Consider the following 20,956-nt stretch of genomic DNA (forward strand, 5'->3'; position numbering starts at 1 on the left):
ATATTTGGGTTTTTCAAAAGGAGTGCTCTGGACCGATTTCTTTGTTGAAAGGAGAGAGTAGCAGGCAGGCAGAGCAAAAGGGCTTGGCTATTGGCACCTTGTTAAGAATCGAAAGAAAATTTTGTATGATTAAAACTACAATCCATTTCGTTTGTTCAATATATCTTCAACTTGAAATACAAAAACCCTAAATCATATAACAGAATAAATCATCTTATCTATCACACCAATAATTAGTTCAAAAAATCCTAAATCTTGAACAAAAATCAAAACTCATTTACTCATTTCACAAAAATCAAAATCCTACAACATCAACCCAAAAAAAAAAAAAAAAAAAACCCAGAGCTAGAGTGAAATGGGAAAATAAAGGAAGAGAGAGAGAGAGAGAGACCTGAATGCCGATGGGAGCCGAGGAGACGGTGACTGACCGATGGTGAGCAACTATGAGAGAGAGAGGGAGAGCAAGACTCTGTTTGGTGTTTGGTCACTCTGTTTGCTGTATGTGTCTGTGATACAGAGAAATAAAAAATTAATAATACTAAATTGTTATGTGTAGATTCTAATAGGTAGACTATTGTCCAATAGGTCCTGTGATAATCAATGGTATTTTTCATAAAACACTATTAAAAAAAAGTTATTAAACATTATTTGATGATGTTCAATGAATTTCTGACACTTACAATGCTTTTTATCTTTGTTAGGCAAATAAAATAATAATATGGTGTAAGTTAGATCACATCCTCTAACCATTGTAATCTCCTTCCAATCCAAGTGTATCAAACCTCAAAGCAAGCGTGCATCTAATCCCAATCTAATCGACTCACAAGGACAAAGTGCCAAAAAGGCTTGCACCTTGCGTGGTTTTCAAACTTAAAATACAATTTATTAATTTTTGATTTTACTGAACTTTTTATATTTTAAATAAAACTTGCACTTAATCTAGATGCAATTAAAAATTAAAATATTTGTGAAAAAGTTTAAAAGAAATTCATGACGTAATAAAAATGGCACATTTTCATATTTTTTTATAAATTTCTAAATAAATAATTTATTTTTTAGGTACATTCAAAAAATTAAAAAATGACTAAAATATAAATAAAAACAAAATTTCACTACAAAAATAAAAAAATCAAAAATTAAACTACGCAGACTCCTATATTTGCATGACCAAATCTAATTTTAATCCATGTAAAGTCATAATAATATACAGAGAAATACTTTATGTCACCATTTTGTCCCACTACATATGTAGATAATCATAATTGGTTCCTTATTTGAAAATACTCATTAAGAAAATAACGAAAATAAATAATAAAATGTTATGTATCTGATTATATAAAACAAAACAAAAACAAAAAAAATTAACAGGTGACAGTAAATTATTTTCCTTATGGTTGATGTAGCCTCTCTATTTGTAAATATCAATGTAGCCTCTCATCTATGAACACATACACTTTATCCCTTTCAATTATAAAAAAATTTCACTTTTACCCCTTCAAAATAACTTTCAAAAGGGGCGTATGTATATGATTTTTATAGTTAAGGATGTCAATATGAACATGTTTATAGATAAATGGAATAAAGTGATATTGAGAGATTTTGGCTGCAATGTTAAATTGGTGGGATGTACAGTGGGCTGTCAGGTACAATTGAAAGTCTATTCAAGTTGTGGGAGGGAGATAGGTTTCTTGAAAAAGGAGAGGAAAATTTGAACTTGCTGTTTCGTGGTCTCTGTGGAAGATGAGAAATGAGTGTGTGTTTAATGCTTCTATTCCCAACTTGGTTGAATTGTGTGAGTTGATGAAGATTAGAATTGCTCTTTGGCTGAAGTCAGATTACAAGGAGGTTGTGTAAAAGAAAAGGAAGTAGAATAGAATGTATGTTGAGTGTGTACTCATAGGAAAAAAAAAAAAAAGACGTTGGTTATATATTCATTAATAATTTAAATCATTGAATCAACTTGGAAAACAATCCCTAATCCTTACTCAAATCCATAATCCTGGAAAAATTTACCAAAAAATTAAGTGCATGAATTAGATTTGTTTTAAAATTGGCCTACATGACAGTAAGTTTGAGTTTGATTTGCACTAAACATTTTAGATTCTTTATCAGCCTAAAACAAACAGGATCAAAATGTCCAAATATGTAGCTATCTAAAGCCTGGGGATGATCCTAGATATATTTGGGTTTTTCAAAAGGAGTGCTCTGGACCTATTTCTTTGTTGAAAGGAGAGAGTAGTAGGCAAGCAGAGCAAAAGGGCTTTGGCTATTGGCACCTTGTTAAGTATTGAAAGAAAATTTTGTATGATTAAAACTACAATCCATTTCGTTTGTTCAATATATCTTCAACTTGAAATTCAAAAACCCTAAATCATTTCACAGGATAAATCATCTCGTCTATCACACCAATAATTAGGCCTAGTTTGGGAAGACTAAATAAGTGCACTTTTTGACTTTTTATGAAAAATGGGTTGGGTTTGGGTTGGGTTTGAAGTGATGTGTTAGAGAGGTGATGTGACTTAAATAAGATGATGTGACTTAAATAGGATAGTGACTTTTTGACTTTTTATCTTTTTTCAATCATGCCAAACTTGGCCTTAGTTCAAAAAACCCTAAATCTAGAACAAAAATCAAAACTCATGTACTCATTTCACAAAAATCAAAATCCTACAACATCAACCCAAAAAAAAAACACTAGAGCTAGAGTTAAATGGGAAAATAAAGGAAGAGAGAGAGAGAGAGAGAGAGAGAGACCTGAATGTCGATGGGAGCCGAGGAGATGGTGAATGACCGACGGTGAGCGACTATGAGAGAGAGTGGGAGAGCAAGACTCTGTTTGGTGTTTGGTCACTCTGTTTGGTTTATGTATCTGTGATACAGAGAAATAAAAAATTAATAATACTAAAATTAAACATAAACTCAAATTGGGTTCGTGTTTCCACCAAAAAATTTGAGCTTTATTGCTGACTAAATATTTTTTAGTCGCCGAAACTATATATTGCTGACCAAATCAAATAGTCGCCAAAGATTTAAAGTAAAATTATTCTATTTAATTGGCTCCTAAATTTATTTTAGTTGGCAAAAATTAGTATATAACGACTAAATATTTTTGTCACCAAAAATGCATATTTGCCGACCAAATCAAGCAGCCGCCCAAGATTTAAAGTAAAATGGTGGTAGTAATTTGGCTAATAAATTTATTTTAGTCGCCAAAAATTAGTATATCACAACTAAAATAAACTTTAATACCCTAAAACCTGAATTAACGGCAACCAATATTTTTTTAGTCGCCTATTGTGACATATTTAGTGACTAAATTTTTTTAGTCGTCAATAATTGATATACAGCGGCTAAAAAAATTTAGTAGCTAAAACCTTAAACAACGCCAACCAACATAATTTTTAGTCACCTATTGTACAACTTTTGGCGACTAAATTCCTTTTTGTTCCCAAATTTGGACGCCAAAAGTGTAAATTGTTCTAGTAGGAGTTAATTCACGAAACTCACCAACATTGCCTGAGCGAAACTGAAGATATGGGTCCATAGGCTTTTTGCTTTGCAGATGAATCCTAGTATGATTCGAGCAAAATACACAAATCAAATTGTAAACTTAAAATGATCTAAATAAATTGTTTGCAAATGAACAAAATACTTGAAGAAAATTAACAAAGGCGCTGTTTGGCAACCTGAGATTTAGGCTATTATAGCCTAAAACTGAAAATCAGCCCGAAAGCCTAACTGTAGCAAACTTTTTCTTGATTTTCAAAAAAAAAAAGAAAAAAAAAAAAATTTGACTGTTGGTCGGCTGCTGCAGCAGTGCAGCCTACACTGCCACCAACAGTGTAGGCTGCAGGTTTGCTAAATTACATTATTACCCCTATTCCTCAATTTTTTTAAAAAATAAAGTGAAGGGTAAATTCGTAATTTCAATTTAAACATCATTTCAAACACATTTTTCAATACAACAATCAACCTAAAAATTTAACTCAACTTCCCAAACACAAAACTAAAATAACCTACTAAAATAGCCAAAAAGTCAAATAGCCTACTAAAATAGCCACTTCCCAAACGAGGCCAAAGAAAATTTGCGTATTCACCTTTATTGTGTTGCTATCTTGATAGTGACTAAATGTAAAAGATGCTGAATAAATATTTTGTAGCCACATATGAAAATGACGTAGTCAAATTTAAAATGCATTATTCATTCTTCAAACAATCAATAACAAAAACAATGATAAAGAAAGAGAGGGAAAACAAACTATAGAATTGTTTTCAAATATAAGTAACTAGCAATGTTCAACAAGTTTAACAGTCACATAAGAAGATCTAATTCTTCCTGTAACACTTGTATCTTTTAAATCTTTTGGGAAGTGTACTTGAATCCTTTATTTTATTTTAGAAATATTTGGTGGTGGTGTATCTTGGTTTTGGAGTAGTACAAATCGATTTGAACTTGTTGGGATTGCTCATTTAGCTTACGTTGAAAAGTTGTTTGGGAACTTAGAAGTTCTTGTTCTAGGGTCGACACCAATCTTGGTGAGTTGACACTTGCCTTTTGTTTGTTGTTGGCCTCAAGGGTCGACACCAGTCTGGGAAGGGTCGACCCTTGTACTGGAAATGCTTGCTGAAATTTGGTGTCAACACCAATCTGGGAGGTGTCGACACCTTGCCTGTTGCACACTTTGCTTTTCTGCCTGAAGCAGTGTTGTGAAAAGAGCGCCTAGGCGCAAGGCGCATCGAGGCGCAGACTGTGCGACTAAGCTGGTCCCAGGCGAGGCGCGTTGAAGAAGTCGCGCACCTTAGGCACGACTTGAAGCAGGCGAGAGAGGCGCAAGGCTCGCGCCTGGGCACGATTGATGGTTTACGCCCTAATTCTGATCTAACGGTTGTGGTATGTGTTCGAATGGCTCTAACCACAGAGGATTACAACTTATATGCAATACAACCCCAATACGACTGAAACGAAATCCCTAATCTATGTTGTCTCTTCCTCTCTCGACTTCGATTCGACTTCGACTTGGACTGGGCTACGACTTCTTCTTCTTCGTCTTCCAGGTGCGCTACTTCTTCTTCTTCTTCTTCCCCTAATCTGTGACGTTTGTTTTTTTTTTTTTCTTTTAGCTTCTTCTTCGACTTCGACTTCGACTTCGACTCTCTCTCTCCCCCCCCTCTTCTTCTTCTGCCTTTATCTGTGTCGTCTATTTGTTTTTTTTTGTTTTTCTGACTTCTTCAACTTCGATCGTCTCACCCTCTCTCTCTCTCTCTCTCTCTCTCTCTCATACTTCTTCTTCTTCGACATTTCAGGTTTTTTTTTTTTTTCTTCTTCTTCTTCTCTCTTCTTCGCTGATTCAGTCTCTTCACCTCTGCTCTTTTTTTTTTTTCTTTCAATTATGCCTTTGAGTCTCTGTTAAAAAAAAAAATTTGAAATACAAAATAAGACTTATCTTATTGATTGATTAACTAAAAAAATACACTGAATTTTTTTTTACAAATAATTAATTAATACACTGCTATTGGTCTCTGTTTTTTTTACATTCCATTATTTTCTAAATTGACACATTACATTACATTAATTATTTTTTAAATTGAATCACATTACTTTACATTATTTTCCATTACATTACATTACACTGAGTGTAATGTTCCATTACATTATTTTCCATTACATTGTATTAATTAATTTTCCATTAATTAATACACTGTGCTAATGTGTAATTTTCCATTACTCATTATTTTCCATTACATTACACAATTAATCACACTTACATTACACTGAAATTATTTTCTATTTATTAAATTTGTTGTGTAGAAAATGACATCGGAAAGTAATAGAAAAGATCCGGCATGGCAACATGCCCATTTGGTAGAGGAGAATAATTCAAACAAGTTTGAGTGTAATTTTTGTGGTAAAGTATCAAATGGAGGTGTTTATCGGGTGAAACAACACCTCGCGGGAGGTTATAGGAATGTCACTGCTTGCCCGAAGTGTCCAACTCATGTCAGAGAAGAGATTAGAGGGTTCATGTCAAAAAAGAAGACACAAAAAAAAGAAATGAACATATTGCCCGATTTTGATAACATGGACATGGAAGATGAAGATGAAGATGACGATGTTGTTGAGATCAATGTCAATCAACACCGTAGGTTGACAATTAGCAGCCAAGGTTCATCCAAATTCAAAACCAATTTAAAAATGCCAAAGAGAAATTGATGCGAATGGCCCTTACAAAAAAGAAATGAGAGCTCGGGCAGTGCAAAGATTTGCAAGGTGGATGTATGATGCTGGTATCCCTTTTAATGCAATAAATTATGAGAGCTTTGGACCAATGATTAAAGCCATTAGGCAATATGGTCCCGGTATGAAGCCACCAACTTACCACGAAGTGTGGGTTACCCAACTCAAAAAAGAGGTGTACTGAAGATTTGATGAAGAATCATAAAGAAGATTGTGCAAAATACGGACGTTCCATAATGGCTGATGGCTGGACTGATAAGAGAGGAAGGACATTGATTAACTTTTTAGTTAATTGTCTAAGAGGAACCATGTTTGTTGAGTCGGTTGATGCTTCTGGCTATTCAAAAGATGGGCAGAAGCTATTCGAATTACTAGACAAGTTTGTCAAGAAAGTTGGAAAACAGAATGTGGTGCAAGTTATCACTGATAGTGCTGCAGCTAATGTGTTGGCGGGTAAGAATATTTCCTCCTTCCTTACGTCAAAATTATTTACTCGTAGTTTGTTTTGTATTTAAAATTTAAAAACTTGAAAATAATAATTTTTCGTAATTGTTACATTATAGGGAGGTTTTTGGAAGCCAAGTATGAACACTTGTATTGGACTCCATGTGCTGCTCATTGCTTGGACTTGATGTTAGAAGACATTTTCAAGACACCTAGACTAAAAAGACATTTGAAAGGGGTATTGTAGTACATGGCTACATTTACAACCGGCCTACGTTGCTAAACATGATGAGGCGGTATACAAATCTGAAGAATTTGATCAAGCCTGCAAAAACTAGATTTGCAACCGCCTTTCTGACTTTGTCTAGGATGCATCAACAAAAAAACAATTTGACAAGATGGTCACCTCCGAAGACTGGACCTCAAGCAAATGGGCAAAGGAGCCACAAGGTAAAAAAATGGCACAAACTTTGTTGATCCCTTCATTTTGGAATACTATTGTGTTTGCCCTTAAGGTCTCGGGTCCTCTCGTAATACATTTATGAGGCAATGGATAGGACAAAAGAATGCATTGCAAGTTCATTTGATCATAAAGAAGAGAAGTATAATGAAATCTTCGAAATCTTCGACAAAAGATGGGATGTCCAATTGCATCGGTCTTTACATGCAGCTGCACATTTTCTTAACCCAGAATTCTTTTACCCAAAAGCATTAGAGGTGCAAAAAGATCATGAAGTGATGAATGGGTTTTATGAATGCATGCAAAGGTTGGTCCCGGATGTCACTGTTCAAGATTTGATCACTAATGAGATGAGTATTTATATGAAGGCTGAGAGTCTTTTTGGCAAGTCTGTTGCGATTAGGCAAAGAAATACAAGGGCACCAGGTAATATATTATTAGACTCATAGAGTTTATTTTTAGTAATACTTTTAGTAAAATTCAATACTTGGTAACAAGTATTTCTAACTAGTGGATTATAGCAGCTGATTGATGGGCATCATATGGTTCTAAAACTCTAAATTTGCAAACATTTGCCATAAAAGTCCTTAGCCTAACATGTAGTTCATCGGATTGTGAACGAAATTGGAGTGTATTTGAACATGTGAGTATTTAGCATTCTAACTAATTTTTTGTTCAATTCAAATATTTTTTATTCTCATTATATAGAATTTAATATCTTTTTAATACTTGCAGCTTCATAGCAAGAAAAGAAATAGATTGGAACAACGTCTCAATGATTTAGTGTTTGTCAAATATAATAGAACATTGAGATTTAGGTATGACATGCGCAACACTCTTGATCTCATATCTTTGCAAAATATTGATGAAAGCAATGAGTGGTTGCTTGGGAGGATGGATGGAGAATCAGATGAAAATAATGAGCCTGTGTTTAATGATGATGATGGCTTGACGTGGGCCACTGTTGCTAGAGCTTCTGGAGTAGAAGAAAGTAGCCATGCAAGTAGAGCAACAAGTTCACGCTCAAAGGCACAACCGAGGATATCTAAATCATCAATATTAACTCCACTTCAATTAATAGATGAAGAGGAAGCGGCCTCAGATGACACAGAGGAGGAAGATGTTGAGGGATACAAATCAACTGATGGAGAAGAAAATGATAGTTTGCTTGCCATTGATGTTGAGGATGATGATTGACTGACTGACCGACCAAACCTACCCTTTCTTTTGATATTGATGTTTTTAAGTATTAAGACATATTAGTATTTGTTGGATATTTATGTTTTGGATGTTTAGTGTTTATGTTTTTATTTTTATTTTTATTTTATTGAATGTGGATTATTCTATCTTTGAAAATTGAAATGTTATGTAATATGCACTTTCATGGCTTTGAGAATTATTCTATATTTTGTCTTGAATCTTGATTACTTTTTATTTTTAAAAAAATTATCTTAATACTATGAATGATTAGTCTATGTTAATTTTTCTATTTTTTACTAAGACTGTGCACCTTACTTTAATAAAGCCCGCGCCTCGCCTTGCGCCTTGCGCCTTGCGCCTAGGCCCCGAGAGACCTTCAGCGCCTTAGTGCGCCTTGAGCCTTTAAAAACACTGGCCTGAAGGGTCGACACCTCTGTCCGAAGGCTCGACTCCTGCGTGTAAATTTCAACTTTTTGGGTCGGTTTGGGCCCTACTTTTTGGAGATTTTTGACTTGTTCTTTTCATTTGACATTGGGGCTATTGTTCTATTATTACCTTGCTACTATAAATAGGCTCCAAACACTTATTCATTTCATTTTTCCTTCTCTACATCGTGAGTTCTCTTCTCTCTCTCTCTAAACTCAAGCTTTTTCACCCAAGATCTTTAGATCTACTCACCTAGAGTGATCTTTTCACCTTGGTCCTTTGAGAAAGATTGTAGATCTCGTCAAGGGCTTTCTTTTGATCCAAATAGTTCGCAGTTTCGTCGCCGGTAATTTTTGGATTGTTTTCTCTTTGCTTCAAGAGGCAAGGATTTCTTTGCTCCTTTCCAATATCTCATCTATAGAGAGATACGTGGCAGATTTTATTGCATAAAAACCATATTCATTATGGATTTTCTTGAAAGCCATGAAAGGGGATCTAAGGTTTGATATTTGTGATAGGAGTTAAGTTATTGTTTGGGTTAATTGGCGAAATGATTTAGGGGTGGTTTGGGATGTTCTAAATAAGTGCACTTTTTGACTTTTTATGAAATATGGTTTGGGTTTAGGTTTGGGTTGGGTTTGAAGTGATGTGGTAGAGAGGTGATGTGACTTAAATAAGATGATATGACTTAAATAAGATAGTGACTTTTTGGCTTTTTTTAGTACATGACAAACAAGGCCTTAATATGTTTGTGAAGAGAGGGAGGAAAGCCCTAATTTAATATTATTGATTTAATGGATTTAAAAGGGAGGAAGTTGAACCATCTTTGTATTTTGCTAATATGGGTTCTATATCTGTGTTTATATCAAAAGAAATTAAAAAGAGATGCAACCACAGTATTGATATTGTTTTAGACTAAACATGTGTAGATGAGTTAAGTTATGGTGTTGATACCAATGTAATTGGTTTTGTAAAATAAAGAGAATGGATTTGGTTTTGATTTTGTAAAATGACGAGAATGAATTTTTAGAAAATGGTTGGATTCGGGAAAAAATGAGATTTTTCCCTAATAATGTTTCACACAATTATTTTGTATAAATAATGAAATTGGTATGGGAAATGCGAGATTGCATAGATATGTATGTAAATGGTGGAGTTGGATATTTGTCATCTCTCATCTATGGAGATTATAGCGATTCCGATTTTGACCCGACCTTTATTGTATTCCGGACTCGGGTTTCATGATTTAATATTGTTGTTCATCTCTTATTCCCCTTATTTTCCCACAAGTTTGTCTTTTGGATTGCCATGGTTATTTTTGGGACAGGTTGGTTGCTTGTTTTCCAAACTCTTGTCCCCCAGAATTTTGCTCCTCCGCTCGAGCAGCACTTCTTGCTCTCGAGCGGGCTTTGCAAACTCCCAGTACTTTTGCAGGTCTACAAAACTACTGGGAGAGTGTATTCTACGCTCAAGCGGGTCCTTCTGCGCTCGAGCGGTCACTTCTTGCGCTCGAGCGTTGGTCTATTGTCTGCAAAAGTATTGGATTGTTGTTTTCTACGCTCGAGCGTCACTTCTTGTGCTCAAGCGGGACTATGCGTATATCAGTTCGTGAAAGGGACTTTTTTCATCACTTTTTCAAATCTATTTCCCTCAAAACCCTCAAGTTGAAACCCTCTCTCTCTACATTTTCACCTAGATCCATTGAGTTCTCCACCCTAATGCCTTTGGAAAAAAGTAGAGCATCTCAAGATCTTCATTTTACTCAACAATTATAAGCAATTGAAATAAATTGAGATAAATCCGTAAATTCTGAGTCAAGATCGAGTTAATTGAAACTACAGAGACTAAAATTCAAGAAACTTTATCATTGTATAGGAGAGCAATTTGAAATTTTATTTTTCCTATTAAATCATATAAACTCGTTGATCAATTTTGTACATATAGCAATTATAGTTTAAAAAAAAAATGTTATATTTAGTTTAATTATTTGTTTTTATTTATTTTGTGCATTTTAAAAATTTTGAAAATATATTGGCATTTTTTGTTTTTTCAAAAAATGCCATTAGATAGCTTGGAAAGTTTTTGGCTTAGTGACATTTCTCAAAATGCTATAAAATATTTGTTTATGACACTTTTCACCTAATGCCATAAAAAGTAACTTGCACCTACCTAATTTAGTGACATTTTTTAAAAAATGCCATTGCTACTTAAAGTTCAGTGGCATCCATTGATAAATGTCACTAAAACAATTTCCTGCATCATTCTTTTATAAAATGCCATAAAATTGATGTGACATTTCTTTATTGAAATGCCACTAGAGCCTTATATGCAAGGTTTTCAAAGGCGTATTCGAGGCGCGACTTGAGGCGAGGCGTACAGAAAACGCACAGATGCGTTCTGTTTGGGGCGAGACCCCAGCTATGTGTACGCGTCAAGATCAGAGGCGTAAGCCGTTGTCGGGCTTCATGCGCTTTTGACGCTTTCGATAGCAAGGCGGAAGCCTTTGAAGAGTTCGATTTCAAAATTCAAAAAAGAGAAGATAGAGTAGGTGATGGAAAAATTGCTATAAATTGACTTCGATTCAAACAGAAATTGCTCAAGAATAAGTTATAAATACCATGTAAGTCGATCTTCAAATCAGAGTCCAACAACTTCAAATCAATCGCCTAATCTTCTTCAACGAACTAGGGTTTTCAAGGTACGCAGTCTCTCTCTCTCTTTCTGTCGAGTTGAGTCGACTCTGTCTCTGTGTCTCTCTCTCTCGTTCTGTTCTTTGCATCGTCTCTGTCGATCTGCTTTCTACATCGTCTCTCTCGTTCTGTCACTGTGATGTATATATATTATATAATATATGTATCTTTGTTGTGCAGTATATATGTTATATAATATAGCTACAGTGTAGTATAGTGGTCTGTCTATCTATTTCTATCCGACTGTGATGGATATATATTATATAATATATATATCTTTGTTTCAAGCGTACAGTGGACTAACATATTTTTATATAATATATTATATCTTTGTTTCAAGCGTATAGTGTAGTGGACTACCATGTTATTAAATAATATATTATATATGTAGTGTACTAACATGTTATTATATAATATATTATATATGTACAGTGTAATGTTATTAAATAGTATATTATATATGTAGTGGACTAACATGTTATTATATAATATATTATATATGTACAGTAGATTACCATATCATGCTTAATATTATTATTTTAATATTTCTCCTTCTTTTATTTAAAATTATTATTATTATTATTATTTTTTGATAGACTATAATTTATTATTATTAATATTAATATTTTTTTTTTCTTTTTGTCATCCCACCTAACCAGTATCTTTTTTTTTTTAATTTTTTTTGTTTATTTTTATGTAGTGCTACAGTTGATAAGTTTGTGGGAAAAAAAAAATGACTGAACCCAAAGGCCAAAGAAAAGATTTTGTCTGGAAGTATGTAAAAGAAGTTGATGGGGAAAAGTATTTTAGATGTAAATTTTGTGATCAAACTTGTAGTGGTACTGTAAGTCGATTTAAAAATCATCTAGCCGGCACACATAAAGGCATTAAACCGTGTTCAAAAGTTCCTGAAGATGTAAAGTTGGAATGCCAACACGCATTAAAAAATTTCTTTGAGCAAAAAAGTGCCCGTAATGAGATGCTATATGAAATTGGGATGGGTGCTGGAGCAAAGGGCGAGAGTGGTGCTTCTCAATCTATTGAAGGCGATACTGGTGGGTATGACACAAGCACCGAAACCGAGGGGTCCAATGGATAAATTTGCTAGTTCTCAAGCACGACAATCTACACTGAACTCCAAATGGAAACAAGAAGAAAGAAAAGATGTGTGTCGAAAGATTGGGCGTTTTATATATTGTAAAGCTCTTCCATTTAATTTAGTGAATGATCCGTATTGGGTAGCTGCAGTTGATGGAATTGCAAATTATGGACCTGGTTTCAAAGCCCCTTCTATGCATGAATTGAGAACTTGGATTCTTAAAGCAGAAGTAGAGGATATAAATGTTATGATGGAGGAACATAAGAAAGTATGGAAACAATATGGATGCTCAATTATGTCTGATGGCTGGACAGATGGGAAAAGTAGAGTACTTATTAATTTTCTTGTGAATAGCCCTGCTGGAACTTGGTTTTTAAAATCAATTGATGCATCTGATACTATAAAAAATGGGGAGTTGATGTTTAACTATCTTGATAGTGTCGTAGATGAAATTGGGGAAGATAATGCTGTTCAAGTTATTACTGATAATGCTTCAAACTATGTCAATGCCGGGTCGAGACTTATGGAGAAGAGGAAGAAGTTGTATTAGACTCCATGTGCTGCGCATTGTATTGATTTAATGTTGGAGGACATTGGAAAATTGAAAGTCTGTGACCAAACTCTCTCGTTATCTAGGCAAGTGGTCAAGTTTATATATGGACATTGTTGGGTTCTTTCAATGATGAGATCATTTACAAAGAACAGTGAACTACTCCGTCCAGCAGTAACACGGTTTGCCACTGCTTATCTTACTCTCCAAAGTCTTTACAAACAAAAGCAACCACTCCAAGCTATGTTTTCTTCAGAAAAGTGGGCTTCTAGTAGTTGGGCAAGAAAGGTTGAAGGGGTAAAGGCTCGTGCAACTGTGTTGTTTGATCCAAAATTTTGGCCGAATGTTGCTTTTTGTATCAAAAGCACAATACCTTTGGTTAGTGTTTTGCGAGAAGTTGATTCAGAGGAAAGGCCTGCTATGGGTTACATTTATGAGTTGATGGATTTGGCTAAAGAAAAGATTGCTTTCAATTGTGGAGGAAATGTTAGGAAGTACGGACCAATTTGGAATAAGATAGATGCAAGGTGGACACCACAACTTCATAGACCTTTACATGCTGCTGGTTATTATCTAAACCCTCAGTTGCGCTATCGAGATTCATTCTCCAATGTTGAGGAAGTGAGGCAAGGATTGTATCAGTGCATGGATAGAATGTTGAGTTATGATGAGCGTCTCAAGGCTGATATCCAATTGGACTATTATGATCAAGCAAAAGGGGAATTCGGAAGTCGTGTTGCAATTGATTCTAGAGCGATACGCTCTCCCGGTAAGAAACTAATATGAAAATAATTTTCCAATTACATTCTATAAAATTAAAATACGAGATTGAAATTATTTGTGCATTTTTCTAATTATGTAGCTGATTGGTGGATTCGTTTTGGGAGCAAAACACCAGAGTTAACAAAATTTGCTATTCGAATACTTAGTCTAACTTGTAGTGCTTCGGGATGTGAGAGGAATTGGAGCACTTTGAGTCGGTAATATATCTTTCTTTCCTAAACTTTCTTATGCATAAAATAAAATATTCATGTTTCTTATTTCGTTTCTTATATTATTATATTAGATTCATACAAAAAAGAGGAATAGGCTTGAGCACAAACGTTTGAATGCTTTGGTCTATGTGAAGTACAACACTAAACTAAGAGAGAGGAGTATTAGAAGAAGACAAAACATCGATCCAATACTAATTGATGAAATTGATTCGGATGATGAATGGATTGCTGAAAAAGAAGATCCTGTCCTCTCCCTTGATGCTTCTTGGCTTGATGAAGAAGAATTGTTCGATGCTGAAGCAATTAGGACTGTGCCTATCACTACATATGATAGAAGTGCAGAGAATCGATCAACTACGACTACGATTAATGTTGACTCATCTTCGAATGCGAAGAAAAGAAAAGTTGGTGAAGGTTCAAGTAAGTTGTTAAACAATTATGCACTAGTTGCATATATATTATTATATGTGCCTATTTAATTAATTTGAAATCCTATTTCTTGTATAGGAAATGATAGAGGAAAAGGCAAGGCAGCAAGATGCACCCTTGCGGATGAAGACATGGAGTCGGAAGAAGTTGGTGGAATAGATGATGGAACTTATCCCATTATAGATATAGCGGACGAAGATGATGACAATATTAATGAGGATGACTTAGAGTGACCTATTATTTATTTATTGCTTTGTTCATAGAGTATTAGAGTTTTAAGTTATTTTGTTTATTGAACAATTGGAATTTAAGTTTTTGACCATGACTTAAGTTATTTTTTTATTATAGTATTTATCAGAATGACTTAGAAAGCACTTATAATACTTGAAATAATTAATTAATTTTGGTTATATGCTTAGAATGGCCTTTAAAAATTTTATTTGGCAATTCTTATTTTTTTTATTCTTTTTATGCTATATTTAATTAATTTTACATTTTATAAAAATTAAAAAAATCAAAATTCAAAAGGCTTACGCCTCAACGCCTCAAGGCTTACGCCTCGCCTCAACAAGGGTAAAACGCCTCGCCTTGCGCTTTCGCCTTTAAAAACATTGCATATATGTTTGTGGTTCTGTGACATTTTTCTAAAACGTGTCACCAAATATTATTTTTGTGACATTTTCTAAAAACATACCACTAGTGCAGTGCCACTAAAGTGTGTTTTTGTTGTAGTGATATATATAGAGGTAAATGTGCTCAACATGTGTATACTACTATTTACTGCTTTCACATTATAAATTATGGATATCAATCAATCCCGCCCTATTCAAGTAATGGCCTTGTGCTGAGACTCAGTGTGTTGTAGAAATATTGTCTTATGGAGGCAAAACGTCTCATCCCAACCCAAGATAATTTGTTTACAATTAATGATTAAAATGTTCCCCCAAGATAACACTACAACAAAATTGAATTTTTATGACTTGCAATGCATATCGTAAAAACTCTTTCACGGCATGCACACAAATGCCGTTATATGACATACCATGGAAAGTTGAGCATCATTTACGGCATGCAGGTAAAGTTGTAAAAGTAATAAATTAAACGTTAATGACATACTTTGTATGTCGTATATAATTTTTTATGACATTTTTGTCATGCCATAAATCATCATACTTTCCATGGCATAATTTTGCATGCCGTAGAAGGTTATTTTTAATATATTTATGGCATACTTTGTATGCCGTCTTGCATGTCATAAATCATCACTTTTCACGGCATAATTTTATATGCCATAGAATGTCATATTTAATATATTTATGGCATACTTTGTATGCCGTATATAATCTTTTACGGCATTTTCTTACATGTCATAAATCATTACACTTTTCATGACAATTTTATATGCCGTAGAAGGTTATTTTTAATATATAATATATATATAGGAATATAACCTTGCCTAACAGTATGTAGACAGTAGCTTATAAAATGCAACCTGTTAACAAACCAAACAGAAGCAGCAACTATGAAGTAAGCAAAAAAATCTAATATCCATACCCCAAACAACCTACATACTAACTTTCATCCTCAACTTCTATCATATCACGCTGATAACAACCTCAAACATACAAATCAAAAAAAGTATCCAAATTATAAGATTCACTAATCTCTAAGATTCACTAATCATAAGAAGTGGTTAGCTCTAAACCTAAGGTGGACATCAATTATCTTTTCTTTCTTGTATAAACCTTTTGGAAAGAAATAAAATTATTTGACATAGGAATCCGTATGTTGGAATTATGGACATTGAAATTTACACTTTTGATCTCATCTCCCTGACAAGGCCAATGCTCAGTTTGTTTATTTGTCTGTTTGGTTTGTAATTCTGATGGCCACATTTATGATGATATATACTTATAACATTTGTCACTACAATTTGGAAAGTTAGGCCTGCAGGAGATTCAGTCAATGAAAAAACAGATGCTTCTGATGACGATTTGGTGGAACTTGAGAAAAGTAACATTCTTCTAATGGGGCCAACAGGTTCAGGTAATATACTGTTGTATTTTCCTTAATTCGCCACTGATGTTTGTACTTGAATATGAATACTTTGTGCCAGAATATTGAAGTTTGGTAAAGAATCTTTAAGTAGAACTTCGAATTTAATAAAGACTAGTGGTTTGAAATTGATTGGATAACTCTAAGTGTCAAGACTGGTGCCAGGTGTTGCATCTCTCTCTCTCTCTCTCTCTCTCTCTCTCTATCTCTCTGTGCATACACTCACAACATGAGTAATGAGTATCATATTGGATATCTTAGTTGCAAACATCTATTGTGAATGCTGGTTGATCGAAAACTGTGAAGCATCCATGCTTTAGAGTGACGCTGTAGTTCTAAGTGTCAAGATCCTTTTTATACACGTTTCACTAATACAATACTTTCTTATTTGTTATTGCCACTATGTTGTGATAGGTATAACAAATCTCTAAAATATCAATTCTCTCTCGTTTCATGAACATTCAAGTTGATGCTAAAAATTGGTTTGTTGAATTTTCATTTAATTTATTTTTTATAAAAGAAGTTGGTATATTGTTGGTTTTTAGTTAAATTAGCAGGGTTAAAATTGAGGAAAACAAAGCTTGGTTAGATATAACTTCCACTTTTCTGACACCTTACTTTCAGTTATTGGTTCTCTCTCTCACATTTCTGATGTTGTTTCAAGGACAGGGAAAACATTACTAGCCAAAACGTTGGCACGGTTGGTGAATGTTCCCTTTGTTATTGCAGACGCCACTACACTTAGGCAAGTTGGTAGCTCTTCATCATGGCCATGGCCATGGCTCTACTTTTGTCGTCTGCTTATTTTTAAGAAAAATAATAGCTTGGTTCCATGCATTAAGCTTTTTATCTTTCGATAAATTTGAATGTTATGTCATCCTTCACTCTCAATAAGTTTAAGTTTTTAACGCTTCACCTTATTCTTTCTGTTGAGAATGTAGACAAATTATATGTTTTGGAATTTTTCTCTTTTTTTGAGGTTTGTTGTGATTTTACGGGAAATAATGGAATATAGAGTTTTGTGTTGACAGATCTGGTTTTGTTGAGCCCATGACAACATATTGTTCTTTGCAGGCAGAGTATGTTGGGAAAGATGTGGAGTCCATATCTTGTCTGGAATTTACTGAACTTTGTCAATGCTCATCATGGATAAAAGAACATCGCCCCTAATGATGAAGGACGCTATTTTGGTGACCAGGCAACCATTTCTAAGCGTTGAGTGTTGGCCTCTGATTGTCGATGACAGTCTGTGGACTTTCGGATCATATAGTTGCTATAAAGCTATTCCATATCCTATTTGTTTATGATTTTAACTAATATTGTTTGTTGCATAATTGCCCAACTCTGATTTGCTCTCAAGCTTGAGACCGGTGTAACATCCTTTTATGTTGTATTTTTTGGTTGTGAAGCCTTTATTGCTTTCCTTATTTTGTCACTTGTTGAAGCCTGAATTACCTTTTGCTATTTTAAAATTCTCGCATTGAAAAATCATATTTCTTGCAAGAAGTTCATCCATTTTACTTTGACATTTTTATTGGACTACATGTACGTTCCAATGAAGTATTAAAGAGAATAGGTTTTGCACAAAGTACCATTTTTACTTGCCTTGTCACTCTCGTTGTGGCCTTTTAAATTTCAATTTGAATGTTTTTGTAACAACTTTTGTGATTGAATATGATCTTTTGTTCTTATCCTGGCCTGTTATTGCCTCAGGTTGCTGACTATAATGTGGCAGCTGCCCAGCAAGGCATTGTGTATATTGATGAAGTTGACAAGTTACAAAAAAGGTTTCTCTAACACTGTTTGAGGGTTGAGAATTATCTTTTATTTATGTTCCAAAAGTAACATAGCTTTCTTCTGCACTCTTGCACCAATTTTCCATTTTCATATTGCAGGCTGAGAGCCTCAATATAAGCCGAGATGTTTCAGGGAAGGGTGTCCAGCAAGCATTACTTAAAATGCTGGAAGGAATGGTAAATACATCTTCTACTTGGTTCACCTCAAAAATGTTAATTGATGAATACTTTTCAATCCCCATGGAGGAAGTGCATCTGTTGCTTGCAGCATTCTTAGGACCCTTCTATTGATGATTTGTCCAATTTTTTTCATAAATTTAAATTGAGATGTTTGCTGGAGTTGGTTTTGGTGAATCTGCTTGAAATTATTTTGAATTTGTAATTTATTGGCTTCATGATTCTAAAGTTGGTTCTTGGGCAGTGTTTGACCACACGGTTGAACTAATTTTTGGATTTTGTAGAGATTCTTGAATATTTTTTTATATATAGGTGTTTTTTTTAACAGTTTCAATGTAGAGGCGTTTAATTTCTGGTTATTCTAACTTTGTATACTGGTGGCACCCCCTTGGTGCCTTCTAATAAATTTACTCTTTGCTTGAAAAAAAAAGAAAAAAAGAGCCCCTCCTAGCAAAGAAAGAGGCTACTAGACTAGTATAAAATGAATAGAAAAGAAGAAAAAAAATTGAGGGAGAACCAGAGCAGATCAGCGATGAATTGTTCGTCATCGCGTCGTTGTTTGCCGACTTCTTCTTAATCAATCCCAATCCCAAAATTGAATCAATATCTCAATCACAACAAGACAATCAATAGCTCAATCAATACAAAGGCAATTCTGCAGAGCTAGGGCATGAACCCTTCAAATTCAAACATTCCAAAAAATTAAAATCAAATACAAATGTCAATCAGACCAAAAACGAAAATCAAATACAAAAGCAAATCAGATCAAAAATGAAAATCAAATTCAGATCTTAGATAGAGAGGGCACCGCTTGTGCGATAGAGATAGAGATTGCACACCTTCTGAGACACAGTTCTCGAGAGAAAAAGCTCCCGAAAGAGAAGTCATTTGCGATAGATTCATCTAGGGGTGTGCGTGGTGCGGGTCGGTGCGGCGTAGGAGAAAAATAGAAACTGTATGGCGAGTGGCGGATTAATAAAAATGTCATTAGAATTTGTCATTTTTCTTATAAAAATCGGCGGTTCGGTTGGCAAATAATGACGGAAGGATTTGCCTTGGCGGTTCGGACGGATTGACGGTTTATAAAAAATATAATTGAAATATTATTCACACAATAAAATATTATTCACTGACGTTATAATAAGTATAAATAAAAATTATACTTATTAAATTCACACAATAAAATTAAATTCACTGATGTTATAAAAATTAAATTCACTGATGTTATAAAAATTAAATTCACACAATAAAATATAAAATTAAATTCACACAATAAAATTAAATTCACTGATGTTATAAAAATTAAATTCACACAATAAAATATAAAAATTATAATAAGTATAAATAAAAAATTAAATTCAATCAGTTAAATTAGAACGGAGAGAGAGCATAGAATATTTATTCACTGATGTTATATATGTATAAATTATGTATATAGAGCATATACATCAGAGACTCTCTTTCCGTAACGATAGACAGAGCTGAGAGAGAGCAGCGAAAGAAACTATCAGAGAGAGAGAGAGAGACTAACAGCGGTGGTGGTGAGCCAATCGGCACAGCAGCTGAGCGTGAGGAAAGGAGAGGCTAACAGATCGGCAAGGGAAGGAGACGAAAGGCTGTCGGCGGTGAGGAAAGGCTGTCGGCACAGCGGCAGCGGCGATGTGTGTGAATCGATGAGATGTTGTAGCAGCGGCTGTGAGGAAAGACTGTGTGTGTGAGTGTGAATGAGACGAAATTGATGTGTCAATTAGGTTTGATGGAGAAATTATTGTGCGCGCGCGCGTGAGAGTATAAGGTGTGTGTGTATAAGCATAACAGGTTTTTTTTTAATTAAAATATGCGGGTCGGGTCAGTTCGACCTGTGGGTTGGGAAATTTCACCCGCCAGTGTTGGGCCTCCCATCCGCCCAACCTGCCTGCTAGAGTTGAAATTTTTCACGGTTCGGTGCGATTTTGGCGATTATGACAATATTATGCACAGTCCTAATTTCATCATCCATCTTCAATGCAATGTGAGAGGTGGGGATAGCCATGAAATTTCAGAGAGCTCGGCAAGAAAGATTGCAAGCAAGAGCTAGGGCTTTTGTTTTTGACAATGAAGATCAGGACTCTTACGTCCTTTTAACTAAATAAATAAATACCTAGCAAATATGAAATGTGGAAAATAAGAAACAATTATGAGTTAAAATGGCAAGTACTTTGAGTTAAAGGGATTGTTTGGGAGTTGTTAATTTTTGATTTTTTATAAAAAAAAATGTAAAATATTTGTTGAGATTAAAGTGATGTGATAAAAAAAATGATGTATTTCAAACAAAATAGTGTGTTAAAATAGCACATGCCAAACAATACCTGAAAATACCCTATCATGTCGAATAACAACAATGCTAGGTGGCCCGAAAAA

The 20,956-nt window shown here is 34.3% G+C and overlaps 1 protein-coding gene and 1 long non-coding RNA gene across 51 annotated transcripts in view; one reads left to right on the plus strand and one right to left on the minus strand.

The window, feature by feature from the left end:
* The window catches only part of LOC114269955 (uncharacterized), a 278,957-nt gene extending 258,600 nt beyond the window's left edge, over positions 1-20,357 (minus strand). For 7 of the 50 annotated variants that reach the window (XR_014330797.1, XR_014330800.1, XR_014330796.1 and 4 more), the window contains exons 1-5: positions 20,088-20,343; positions 19,396-19,509; positions 3,508-3,569; positions 2,755-2,869; positions 392-506 (exon numbers count right to left, since the gene is read on the minus strand). Coding sequence is in view for 8 of the 50 variants with exons in the window: in XM_028211342.2 (XP_028067143.2) it covers positions 442-506; positions 2,755-2,869; positions 3,508-3,569; positions 19,396-19,459 (306 nt within the window). In the remaining 42 variants the exon portion in view is untranslated. Of the gene's footprint in view, positions 1-390; positions 507-2,754; positions 2,870-3,507; positions 5,405-11,382; positions 11,590-19,395; positions 19,510-20,087 lie in introns of those variants that run through there. The other 43 variants (XR_014330791.1, XM_082871057.1, XM_082871059.1 and 40 more) reach the window with 21 other exon arrangements.
* Positions 7,682-14,013, plus strand: LOC145791117 (uncharacterized). Its single transcript, XR_014330833.1, has 2 exons — positions 7,682-11,463; positions 12,156-14,013. It is a non-coding gene; the product is annotated as an uncharacterized LOC145791117 (long non-coding RNA).
* Positions 20,358-20,956: the final 599 nt, after the last annotated feature.

The sequence above is a fragment of the Camellia sinensis genome, chromosome 5 (assembly GCF_055761805.1).
Source record: "Camellia sinensis isolate YWXY chromosome 5, ASM5576180v1, whole genome shotgun sequence".
Lineage (NCBI taxonomy): Eukaryota > Viridiplantae > Streptophyta > Magnoliopsida > Ericales > Theaceae > Camellia > Camellia sinensis.